We start from the raw sequence: 12591 nt of genomic DNA, 5'->3' as shown, positions 1-12591 counted from the left end.
TCAGGGTGGGTGTCCAACTGTGTTTAACTTTCTCAACCATCTAAACTACATGTCTGTCTGCTGTAAGGCATGTGACCTGCCTACTGACTTCTAGTGTTTGTGTGTGTGTGTGTGTGCATATTGGCTGATAAGTGCAGCCTTCTTTATGAGGCGTCAGCTGCATAGGCTATGTGTATATAAAAGTCTCCGATTGGTTTATATTCATGAGGATCAGCCCTTTGGATCTTTCCGAGGGCTGAAAAACTGACTTGGCAGCGGTGACGCGGGGAGCTTAACGCAGCAAGGTGCTGACTCCACCTGCAAAGCACCCAAACTCACGTTAATACTTTTCATTTAGGGAAGACGGGCTCTCGAGAGGTGTGTGTGCACTCAGCAGGTGCTTGGGGGCAGGGATTTATGGGACTCTTGAGGGAGCAGCAATGCTAATGGTGACAGGATTTAGGAGGACCGAGCGAGGCATTTTTATCGAGGCGCGTACTCGGCAGCAAGGCGCGTGGGCTCGTCATAGCTGCCATTGAGCAGGTAGTTATTTTAAAACGCCGTCACCCCCTGCTGTGCTGTGGCTCGGGCAAGTGTCACATTTACACACAGGATCTGTTTCTTTGTAGACATATCACCGACTGCCAGGTAGCCGCAAACACTGTTGGCCTTAAACTTATATAAGCTTCACTTTCACATTCTGGTGGTTTGCATTTTATTAGCATCCGCTTGGCTGAGACATGCCATATCAGTTAACATCTCCTATTTGGAAACGGAAACCTTTTACAAATGGTTTTTGTTATACAGAGGACCATCGGAAGTCACTCAATCTCTTTCAGGAGACCCTTTGAACTTCAGTTTGTCCCCTGTTATGAAAAAAATGATTGTGCGTGTCCCTGGAGTCTGTTTATTAGCACCAAATGTGAGGAATATCGCTCACACTGGCTCCATTTTGAGAGAAGACACGCTCAAACGGTCACATTTGAAGTTTTTCATGAAGGAAACATCATTCCTCATGGACATCATACCACCTCTGCCAAAAGTAGCGTGTTAATGGTGGTAACCAATTTATTAAATTAATTCTGCAAACAATTTTTGTGTAGTTAACGCCTCTTTGTTATGACAGCAGACAGAAGCACAGTGTAGCATCCACGCTCTTTTATAACTTTATTATAACTTTCTTTTGGAGATGAAATTAAACTACCTTCAATGTACAAAACATTCTTACTTTGCATATTGTCTCCATTAATGTCACTTAAAAGGAGCTTCAGATGAAGACATATGAGTTTAATATGAATACTGAATGAAGTGAATGAACTGGCCAAAAGAAGAAGAAGCGAATCAACTGTATTTCACAGGTCAACAACAACTCCCATGACCACCCCATACCCGAAAAAAAATGACGTCATTGACAGGCAGACTACATTGAGTAACGTTTAACATTGTTATCATTAAAAGTGGTAAAAAAAAAAAACAAACAACACACACACATCCATATAAATCATGCATGTTGTGCTTAAATCCAGTGCTTCATTTCCGAGTATCGATTCAATTGATGACCTTTAAAACCATGTTAGATCGATATATGTCGTGTCGTCCGGGATGGACGTAGTGAATGAACCTTTACACCCCTACTATGCAGGTTCCTGTAATTAATAGTGCAGCTCAACAAACCCATCCTTTTGCTCCGTACGGACCTATCTACATGGGTTGCTATGTGAACGATGTAAACATCTAGTAATACATGTGGGCTTTGAGGTTTGGCAGCATCCACTGTGGTTGGTGTGGTTGGTGAGCTGATGTCATCAAAGTCGCTGTTGTTCCTCATCAGTCTGCCTTCCAATTAGCCTCCAATTAGCCTCTATTGCAACATATCAGAATGGCAATGTGTGTCAACACACCTCTAACTCATGGTAGCCAAAATGGTAACTCCACAGCAAAAATACCAAATTATTTGTCCAACTGAATATCTATGTGGAGTGAGCATGTTCTCCCACTGCGTGCATGCTACGTTAATAGGTGACTCTAAATTGTCCACAGGTATGAATGTGAGTATGAATGGTTGTTTGTCTATATGTGCCCTGTGATTGGCTGGTGACCAGTCCAGGGTGTACCAGGCCTCTCGCCCGAAGACAGCTGGGACAGACTCCAGCATATCTGCGACCCTTATGGGGATAGATAAGATAAGATACAGAAAATGGATGGATGGAAATCATGCTGTTTCATGGTTCAGTAAGGCCCACTATTGTCAAAAATGATGCATATTGAAGCCAATTTTTGGTATTTTGTGCCAAAACTAAGCATTTCCAGAAGACTAATTCAAAGGTGATGCTTGAATGAAATGCAGTATTCTACAATGGTCACTCGGTATCAGTAATGTTGGGTGATTTTATTGCAGGTTTGAATTATCTCACAGGCACAATAGTTGCTATTAAATATATGTAATAAAAACACAGGCTACTGTTACTGCAGTAACCCATGCCAAGCTAAAACTAAACTTTGAACTTCCTGTCCGCCTGCCACTCTTTTTCACTAGGGAACATATTTATAGCAACATACCGAAGCACACGTTTGTGGGATTACTGTATATGGTGTAGTATGTTAAAGATGACCCACAGACTGCTGGACCCATACTTGTCCAAAAGCTGTTTTATTACCAAGCTATGAGCATGTATGTGATTATAGCGCAGACAGAAAGACTGGAACAATCCTGCATGGTTTGATATATTTACTACTTCACTTCTCAGTAGTGAGGTCGGACTTGCTGAGGGGGGCCAGCAATTGGGTCATTTCCTGGACCTTTGCCTCTTATTGAAAACTGCTCTGAAGTTTGACAGACAATAACCAGCACCACATGCGGGTGCGGGTGCGATCGCCGCTGACGGATTTTTAGCACGTTTTGAGCTAAATTAAAATTTGGAAAACATGTGCAATAAATCTGGAGGTTTGAGGTTCGGCTGCTGAAAAAGCCTCCAGGGAGCGACAAAATCTGTTTAACAGTCTAAACCCTATGCAGCTGAGGAGGCGCTTTTGGTCTGACACCACCGCCCACCACACATCGCTAGTCTGTCCAGGATCAGCAAATTTATTAGCCTGACGGACAAACTGGCCCATGATGCTGACAGCATTTTTGTTGTGGAGCACTACTTACAGTTACCACCAGGCACACAATAAAAAAAACAACATGAAAATGTGTCCTAATAGATTAAGATTTCCACAGGCACAGGGGCACATGTATTAGAAATCGGGATTTTCAGTACGTAACATCCGGTATTCCACAGAGTAGAAATGTGCGATACACGGTATTATATGCTATACGATAGAGATTTGAATTCTATCATGATAATGCATATTTATGACACAACCTAGATGTGTCCTGCAAAATTGAGAGCTGCAACAAATGATCAATGTAATGGATCTCTGTAGCTAGCGCGCCTAGAGTATATGCAGAGCCACTCCTCTAAGTTATGGTGGCGAATCAACTGTTTTTCTTACAAGTTTCATTATCACTAAAAGAGGACGAGGTGGTCGCTCAAACGGTCACATTTGAAGTTTTTCATGAAGGAAACATCATTCCTCATGGACATCATACCACCTCTGCCAAAAGTAGCGTGTTAATGGTGGTAACCAATTTATTAAATTAATTCTGCAAACAATTTTTGTGTAGTTAACGCCTCTTTGTTATGACAGCAGACAGAAGCACAGTGTAGCATCCACACTCTTTTATAACTTTATCATAACTTTCTTTTGGAGATGAAATTAAACTACCTTCAATTTACAAAACATTCTTACTTTGCATATTGTCTCCATTAATGTCACTTAAAAGGAGCTTCAGATGAAGCCATATGAGTTTAATATGAATACTGAATGAAGTGAATGAACTGGCCAAAAGAAGAAGAAGCGAATCAACTGTATTTCACAGGTCAACAACAACTCCCATGACCACCCCATACCCGAAAAAAAATGACGTCATTGACAGGCAGACTACATTGAGTAACGTTTAATTGTTCATCGTAATCATTAAAAGTGGTAAAAAAAAACAAAACAACACACACACGTCCATATAAATCATGCATGTTGTGCTTAAATACAGTGCTTCATTTCCTAGTATCAATTCAATTGATGACCTTTAAAACCATGTTAGATCGATATATGTCGTGTCGTCCGGGATGGGCGTAGTGAATGAACCTTTACACCCCTACTATGCAGGTTCCTGTAATTAATAGTGCAGCTCAAAACAAACCCATCCTTTTGCTCCGTACGGACCTATCTACATGGGTTGCTATGTGAACGATGTAAACATCTAGTAATACATGTGGGCTTTGAGGTTTGGCAGCATCCACTGTGGTTGGTGTGGTTGGTGAGCTGATGTCATCAAAGTCGCTGTTGTTCCTCATCAGTCTGCCTTCCAATTAGCCTCCAATTAGCCTCTATTGCAACATATCAGAATGGCAATGCGTGTCAAGGGGCACATGTATTAGAAATCGGGATTTTCAGTACGTAACATCCGGTATTCCACAGAGTAGAAATGTTTTTGATATTGTGTTGTATAGAAATATTGATATTTTCAAAAATATCGATGTTAGTCAGCCCTATTGCTGACTAAAGTTTGTTCTGCCTCTCATATTTTCCAAAAACAAAGTCAATGCATTTGAAACAGAGGTAACAAGCAAGTATTTACTTCTTCTAACACCTCCGCCACTTCATTATGCAAACGGTTCAGCACTCGGCCCAGCAAGCTGTTGCAGCCAAAGTTGAACAAAATAAAAAACATCCAGTTTAGCACTGCTGTGAAACCACGATAATGGAAAACAAAAGTTCTGAAAAGCTACTCCAAACCAGCTTTGAACCAGCCACAGTGGAAAAAGTGGTATGTGAGCGAACGCATCCGAAAACTGGAAATGACCCCCATCTCTACCACAGAGACAAATGAGACAGTAAGTGTAAGAACCTTGCAATATAGGAACACTTCCGTAAAGCTTAGCTTTTGGCTAGCAAGAGATATGCTTGCAATAATGCCAAGGAGAAGCCAGAGATTGAAAAAAAGCCTTCTATCGTAAAAGTCTCCTGTTTATGATCATCCTCAAGACAAGTAAAACAAAAGAAGCCATCAGGAATTAGATTTACCAAAGTATTACCTGCTAGCGGTTTGTAGTTTTTGTTGTGTTTCACTGAAAAAAATATTCATACTCTTATTCTTTACTTAAAAGCTCAGCAGTTTTGCTTTGGATTTTGTTTCCTTACAATACCCAAAATGAACTGAACAATGATCTTAAAAAAATCGAGGTACTGTACATACCAACCCGTGATTATGGCGTACCATTCCAACCATAATGACTTCATATATCAACTGTCTACAATGGCAGTGATGTAACATTGAGGGGTCATACAGTGTATGTCGTATTTCACTTCGACTAAATCTTACAAATGCACAGTACCTGGCTCCGATGTACAATGTTCGGTTGACTTGAAGAATCCTCTGGATATGGAGAGGCTCCTGTCTCAGCCATGTATGGTGAGGTCGGCCCAGAAACACCGGATAGCGCCTTGACACTATTACAAGATGGAAGACACAGACATATAATTACTGATCTCAATCTGGCATTCATTCTTGGCAAGTTTATGTTGAGTCACATCTCATTTTAGAGACACTTGTGTCATTTGATGCCATGTGTGCTTCTTTCACACAGAGATCCTGCAAGATTGTTGCTTCAGAGCAGTAACACAGAAAATCACACCTTTGCCCTTTTACTGAGATCCGAGACATGTGATGTCACATGTGGTTGTTACTGTTCAAAAAGTATTCTGGATGTGATGAAAAACGCTTGCAACAACATCCTGCTTTGCCGGGCAAAGGCAAGGTGGACAAATGACAGATCTTCTGTCTTCTGTCAGCTGAAAACAATAATCAAAGAGCAGAAAAAATGTTTGGAGTGAACGGTCTCTGATTTTAGAAAATAAATATCCCCCCCAAAAATGCGATTTATAATCCAGTGGGACTTATATGTTGTTTTAATTTTTTATGGTGCAAATTATACTCCGGAGCAATTTATAGTCTGGAAAATAGACAAGATGTAATAAGAACAACCAAAACAGGAAAGGCTGTCCGGGACTATAAATCTTCTCCAGCAACGTGTATTTTAACTACACATTACATACCAACGTCAACATGTAAACCAGATTTTTCGCAGACATAGGGTATTCAAAAGACGCCTCATAGTTACATCACAGCAAGGTCCAGCAAGAAAAATGTGAATTTTGTTACAAGATCATGGCTGTTGTTAAAATGTTCCTCAGATGAATGACTGCTGATGGCCGCATGTCCGAGTGTGTAAGTGTCCAATCTCCTCCCATCATTACATCTTCATAGTCCACATTTATCTGATTTCCTCTTCGTCTATATTTAGTTGTCCATGCCCGTTTCCTATCCTAATTCCTTTCATTCATATTAATCCATCCTGATCTGATACCATTCATCTTTCTTCTTCCTGTCTAACCTTCTTACACCATACACGTTCCAGATCATTTGCACAGAGTGTCCATCAAAATGAGACTGCCTCGTGTTTTTTTTTTTTTAGCTGCATAGACTGGATCAAAAGGAACTCCAGTGTGTTTGCTCTTCTCGTACGGTCCGTGTGGTCAGTGTGAATATGATCATCTGAAACCTGGTTGCACCAAACAAGCAGACAGACATCCATCTCCGCTTGCAGGTGAATTCAGGTATGGTTCGGTTCACTTGAGCTCAAATATGAATGCTACACAGACCAAAGGCAAGAACCGGCGTTACAATGACAGCAAAAGGCATGAAGAAATGACAAAAAATGAAAGTGAAAATGTGTTGGAAGCGCTGCCTCTATGCTCTGCGCTCTACCTCTGTGTGTCTAACACTGGTGCTCTTCCATCCATCTTCTATGCCACTTATCCTCACTTGGGTCACCAGGTATGCTGGAGCCAGCTGAATAAGTGTGTGAGGTGAGGTACAATCTCAGGGCACATACAGGCAACCATTCAAACTTACATTCATATCTATGGTCAATTTAGAGACATGCATACTTTTAGAATGTGGGAGGAAACCGGGGAGTACCCGGAGAAAACCCACCCACGGGAGGAACGTGTAAACACCGGAGTTACAAACATGATACGGCAACCAAATTGGCCAAATCTCGTGGCAAGGGCCAATATTATTTGCTCTTCCAAAATACAGTGGATCGGACCTAAATCCCAATCTTGAAGACTGGATGGGACACATGTGTTCACACGTGCCACTTCCGGATAGATACTTGGTGTGCACTGTGGTGCAGTTTGCTTACTGTTCGCATTTGAGCTCAAGTGAACCGAAGCAAACCAGAATTCACTACCAAGTAGACCGAAAGCCATCTCGAGCACAGGAGTTCATGACAAGACATGACAAGTGTGAAGGCACCCTTAAACTACTAAAGAACTGCTTGCTATTGATACATTAAGTTGGCTGGGAAGCCCTCGATCAATATTATCGATCCGCAATCAGTAGAGGTCGGTCCTGCCAGGCTGATATGGAGACTCAAAGTCTGAGAGTGTGGAAGGAGCCGCATCTCCAGAGACTCTGGAAGTAAGTGTGTGGGAAAGTCATAAATGCAACTCCAACACCTTCTCTTCATTTCCGAACCATGGCAGCACCCTTTGTGTAGGAGCATGCCTGACCTCCACATCCCACACTGCAACCTCTCTGCACCTCCCAATTCAACACCGTATGCGTGAAGGTGAGACCCCCAGGCACCTCACATGTCGTGACCTTGGTGAAAGAGCGAGGTGTTCAGGAGTGTGTGATGAAAGAAAGTCCATACCGTCTGTGGGGATGAAGTTTAGCGGGCCGGCTTCCTCGGGGAATGCGGAGCAGGCCGTTTGGAGGAGCCAGCACAGCAGGAGGAAGAGGAAGGGAGGGGCCGCTGTCACCATGGCAACAGAATAGCAGAGTCTGTGCAAAGACAGAAGGAGGCAAGAGTGTTACACAGAAAAATGACCTCAATGAAGCTTATTTCAATTTACATACAGTGCCTCACGATGATGAGTACACTCCTTGCATTATATTCTAAAAAGTAAACGTGCATATACTTGTCTGTGTGCAGCTCAACACACATTATTGTCTAAACAGCTGGCAACAAAAGATAACAGTCTTAAATAGTTATTTTTAACAGTTTCACTTTCGTTATTTGATGTGGTCTGATGTTTAATGTGCTCCTGAAAAAAGCGACACAAGCATATATCGCAGATTGTATGACACTTTTACAGAAAAAATAAGACAAATACTGGAATTCCAGGTGGACTGTTAGAATGATACAAATAAAATATATAGTTTGGCCCCTGGTCAATTTTGTTAAATCAACTGTTAACTCAGTTTGCCCACCCCTGCTGTACATTAATGACCAAAAAAGTCAGGTTAAGGTTGGGCGTCTTTTGAATTTGAAAGACTCCGGTTCCAATTCCAATTCCTTGCTCCGATACCAGTTCCCAATGATTCTGATTATGAGTCGTATTGTACGGTTCCAATAACAAGAGTTCCTTCTGGATGAAACGTTTGAACTTCTGTTTTTCTCTGACCTTTTCCCTGATACTCTTTTGGCTATCAGGGCTCGACAATAACGATGTACCGATGGCCCGGGGCAAGTTACAACAAAATTCGGGCAAGTAAATCCAATCAGTTATATTCCCGTCGGAAGAGTTTTTTTAAAAGCGGTTCTTGTTGGGTGTTGGTAAAACACGGACTGCGTAATTCCGGTGGTAATTTGCAAACCAATCCTTCTCCAAATCCTGAAATGGAATCAGAATCGTTTATTTAGACCGCGGTCCCTAGTCCACTGTCCGCGTTTTACCCACACCCGTTCTTGTTCGCGATCAACCAATCAGCGATCGTTTGACTACAAAAACATCTATCATGGCGTCCCTGCCAACATCGTCTAATTCTTGAACAACTTCTGAAGGAAAACAGCAAAAAGTGATGAAACAGTGCCTCCTAAACAAGTATTTTATTAGCGGCAGCAAATCAAACGATGGCACAGGTGAGTGAATCACATTGCTGTGACAATTTGAAGTGGTCACAATGAAACACCACCCATTAGATCCAATACCAAGTGCTGATTTTGCACAAGCTACAAAATCTAGTGGTTGCATTTCTCTGTGTATTTTTCTCACCTTTGCTTCACAAATTATTGTTTGACCATTGAGCATTTTTTTCTGGATTAAAAACACTTTACTAGTACACAAATGTGTCTATTCAATAATGTTTCATTGTGGTGCACAACTTATAAATATCACTGCTTACTACAACTACGATGTGTAAGGTAGTATGGCATGCCATGTTAACATACTTTTCAGACATTTCTCCAAATACAATGCATCAGTACTATTATTTGATGACTTATCAGCATATTCGGGCAAGTAGTTCTCACCCTAAGGATCCCACATGGGCAAGTAATTTTTGTTTTTAATGTAGAGCCCTGGCTATGTTTGCTAATATTCTTCCAGCTACATTTGCTGACAACTCTAAAGCACAAAGACATGTTCCCTGTACAGTATGTGCTGTAAATTACGCCAATACTGATACTGAAGGGATTGACCCAATCCCTACCGAGTAGTGTAAAATCCATCAACACCATTGGATATGAAAGAGTCAACAAGTTTCATTCAAGCAAGCCAAAAAGCTGCTAGGCCTACTCTTACACAACTAGGACTAACAGCAATGGAATCTTTATTAAGCCACAATCCTCTAAAGGCTTGTGTCGGATTGTCTCATTTGTAATGATCAGTCATGTTTGCACGTTATGGAAATAAAGCGCACTTCCAAAAACCTCATAAAAAAAACCCCCCAACATCTTGTTCGAATGAACTCTGTATGAGTCACCATGTAATCTTTCGCTTTGAGAATCAAGTGGCTTCCACTCTGACCTGCCAACATGAAACACTTTAGCTGCCTTTCCGGCCATGCACAATTGAAGCGCCTCACATTTCAATATCCACGTTTAGATCTCCTCATGTATTTGACTGCGGTCACAAATGCCCTTTGCATGATACAATGCATAAACAAACACATTGTGAACATATGGCATCCACTATGCACGCCATTGCTCTCCATATTGGTGCCTACTTTCCAAAGACTTGCTACATCTGTCACTCATTCAAGTTCATTTCAGCAGAGCTACAATTATACTTACACAAATTACATTAAACTGTAAGTAGTACATTAACTGTAATCTAATCCTACTATCTAACTAATCCAAGCATAAAAAGAAACAATTCCAAACATAAAAATGCTTTGTAGAGCAATTAGTCCTTACCTTTTATCTTATAGGTTAGTTTTTGTGTAAAACCGTATATGTTTGTGAAACAATGACCACAAGTGCTATTTACTACAAGGGCAAGCTATTAATTACACAATGCTTATCTTTTTTCGATTAACTTTGTTGTTCGTTAATGAGAAAATGTATTTAATAATTCATTGTTGCATTTGAGTACAGTAATTCACATTTGTTTATGCATCCTCAATTAAATTTGTTAGCCGAAGTCTCTTTCACACAAAAATCTTACAGAGATTACCTCTCATAGTACATCCTGTGTTTACTTGCCTGTGCATATCACACAAAACCCAGAGACGCCGGACACTGTTGAGAATGTGTGCACTTTTTCTATACTTTTACTATATTTTTCCAACATTGACAATTGCAGTGAGTGATGGAAAAACATCACTATGTTAAAGTGGAGTCTAATTTTATTGTTTTGTTTGATATCCCTGTTAGTTAATTTATGTTTAGACTTTACAGATGCCCTGCATACTTCAGCTTATCAGTTTGATCCCGGAACTGAATATTTCTATTTCGATGATTTCCTGTGTCACATATTGTTTGAAAGAGGAAGTGAACCAGCATGTTCCACAAGCCGAGCAATGCTGAACATTAAAAAAAAAAATCTAGCAATGGTGTAAGCTGATCTGTTACACTCTACGTACATATTCAACCAGCTTCATTTCCAGGAACCCAATCTCACACAGTTTGCTCCCAAAGGACACAAAGCAGCACCATTGTGCAGCACATCGTCTTAATGGAGTCTCAGACATAACCTTATCAGGACACATCATCTTTATGGGGGTGCATTTCTCAAATTCCCTGCCCCCGACATCGGAGGGATGCTAATTACTCAGCACCGACGAACACGACCAAGCGAGGTGAAGTCACCGCAAAGGAGAAGAAAGCGCGAGAGATGTGGTGAGAGATAAGCGCGAGAGAAGATGAGAAGCCAGTGTTTCCAATCAGAGATTCTATTGTTGCTGCTATTAATAATGCACGAATAAATGTCACGCCATTGGTATAATTACACACCATGGGCTGTGCTGTTTCGCAGCACTGCAGAATAAGTAGCTACGCATTAGGTAGAGTATAAAATCAAGTGTGTGTATTGTGGTAATTATGACAAATGGCTACAGCAGAGACCATTGGGGAGGCTCGGCGCGTAGAACAAGCTGTACAACAGTATGCTATTATCCTCAAATGAGGCGTATACATTTTACAATTTGGAGTCGGTGCTATACAATGTGAGCACATGACAGCACAGGAATCTTGTCACTTGCAGCAAGGATGAGCAACCTACGGTAGCTGGGCCTTAAACAGCCCAACGAGGGCATGTGATTTGGCATGTCTTGCAAAAAATACAATACTTTCCGGACTATGAGTCGCACTTTTTTTCATAGGATGGCTGTTCCTGCGACTTATAAATGAAAAAACTGTTTATGTTACATAAACACTGGACACCTTTTCTGTTCATGTATATTTTTCGTGTAGCTGAATAACCATTGTGTTAGCATATGATAGCACCTATTCTTTTATTGTTAGAACTTGCCTTCCAAGAGGATGTCATGTCTGTTTTGGTCAAGTAGTTTGTAAAATAAATTACCTGCAAAAAATTGGTCCATTCTTGTTGGCTTGATAGAACACTGAGAAGTTACGGGGCAGCTGAATGTGTAGAAAAAAACTCAGGTAAAACTGTATATGGTTCTGTGGCTGGGGGCTGTGGTTATGCATTTGTCTGTTTCGCCCATAATTGATGTGGAAAAATGTGTCACAAAAGATACATAATTTTCGAGATTCAGTCATTACATGTTAGCAGCGTTGGTCCATCCCTGTTGGCTTGCCAGGACTCTGACCTGATATGGAGCAGGTTTTTGCATACAAAGGACTTGATTTCAATCTTCTGCCCCAACCCTGCCTTCGATAATATTAGATAAAAAGCTTCTTGACAGACATATTCTGGGATTGATTGTGATCGGGCCTGCCAACTTAATACAGATGGCAAGTGATGAGAGCGGAGGGAAATCTCCAAAAACCGCAGCTGAGCTTTTAGCATCCCAGCCGCAGAGACCGCGTGAATGTGTGTGTGTATACGACTAATGAAATTGGACTTGTAAACTCACCAGCTTTGCTTCCAACGAGATTTGCTCATTAATTTCCTCCAATTCCTGGCAAAGTCATTTAGGAAACATTGCGCTGTCACCACTATAATAAAGTTGAACAGCAAAGACATCAAATCACGGACCAATCTCAATTTGATGTGTAATGCCTTCATGTGGGTTCTAATTCAAGGTGATTG

At 41.1% G+C, this 12591-nt stretch overlaps 1 protein-coding gene across 9 annotated transcripts in view; it reads right to left on the bottom strand.

Annotated features, from left to right (window-relative positions):
* The window catches only part of sema6bb (sema domain, transmembrane domain (TM), and cytoplasmic domain, (semaphorin) 6Bb), a 147629-nt gene that overhangs the window by 59763 nt on the left and 75275 nt on the right, over positions 1-12591 (bottom strand). For all 9 annotated transcript variants that reach the window (XM_058074295.2, XM_058074287.2, XM_058074293.2 and 6 more), the window contains 2 exons: positions 7803-7933; positions 5418-5532 (listed from right to left, as the gene is read on the bottom strand). In XM_058074295.2, coding sequence (XP_057930278.2) covers positions 5418-5532; positions 7803-7914 — 227 coding nt within the window. In that variant the 5' untranslated portion in view covers positions 7915-7933. The remainder of the gene's footprint in view (positions 1-5417; positions 5533-7802; positions 7934-12591) is intronic.

Source organism: Doryrhamphus excisus, linkage group LG4 (genome assembly GCF_037039965.1).
Source record: "Doryrhamphus excisus strain RoL-2023G ecotype Guam linkage group LG4, RoL_Dexc_Guam_v1.1, whole genome shotgun sequence".
Lineage (NCBI taxonomy): Eukaryota > Metazoa > Chordata > Actinopteri > Syngnathiformes > Syngnathidae > Doryrhamphus > Doryrhamphus excisus.
Note: the sequence above shows the minus strand (reverse complement) of the source record. Positions and strands in the feature narration are given on the sequence as shown.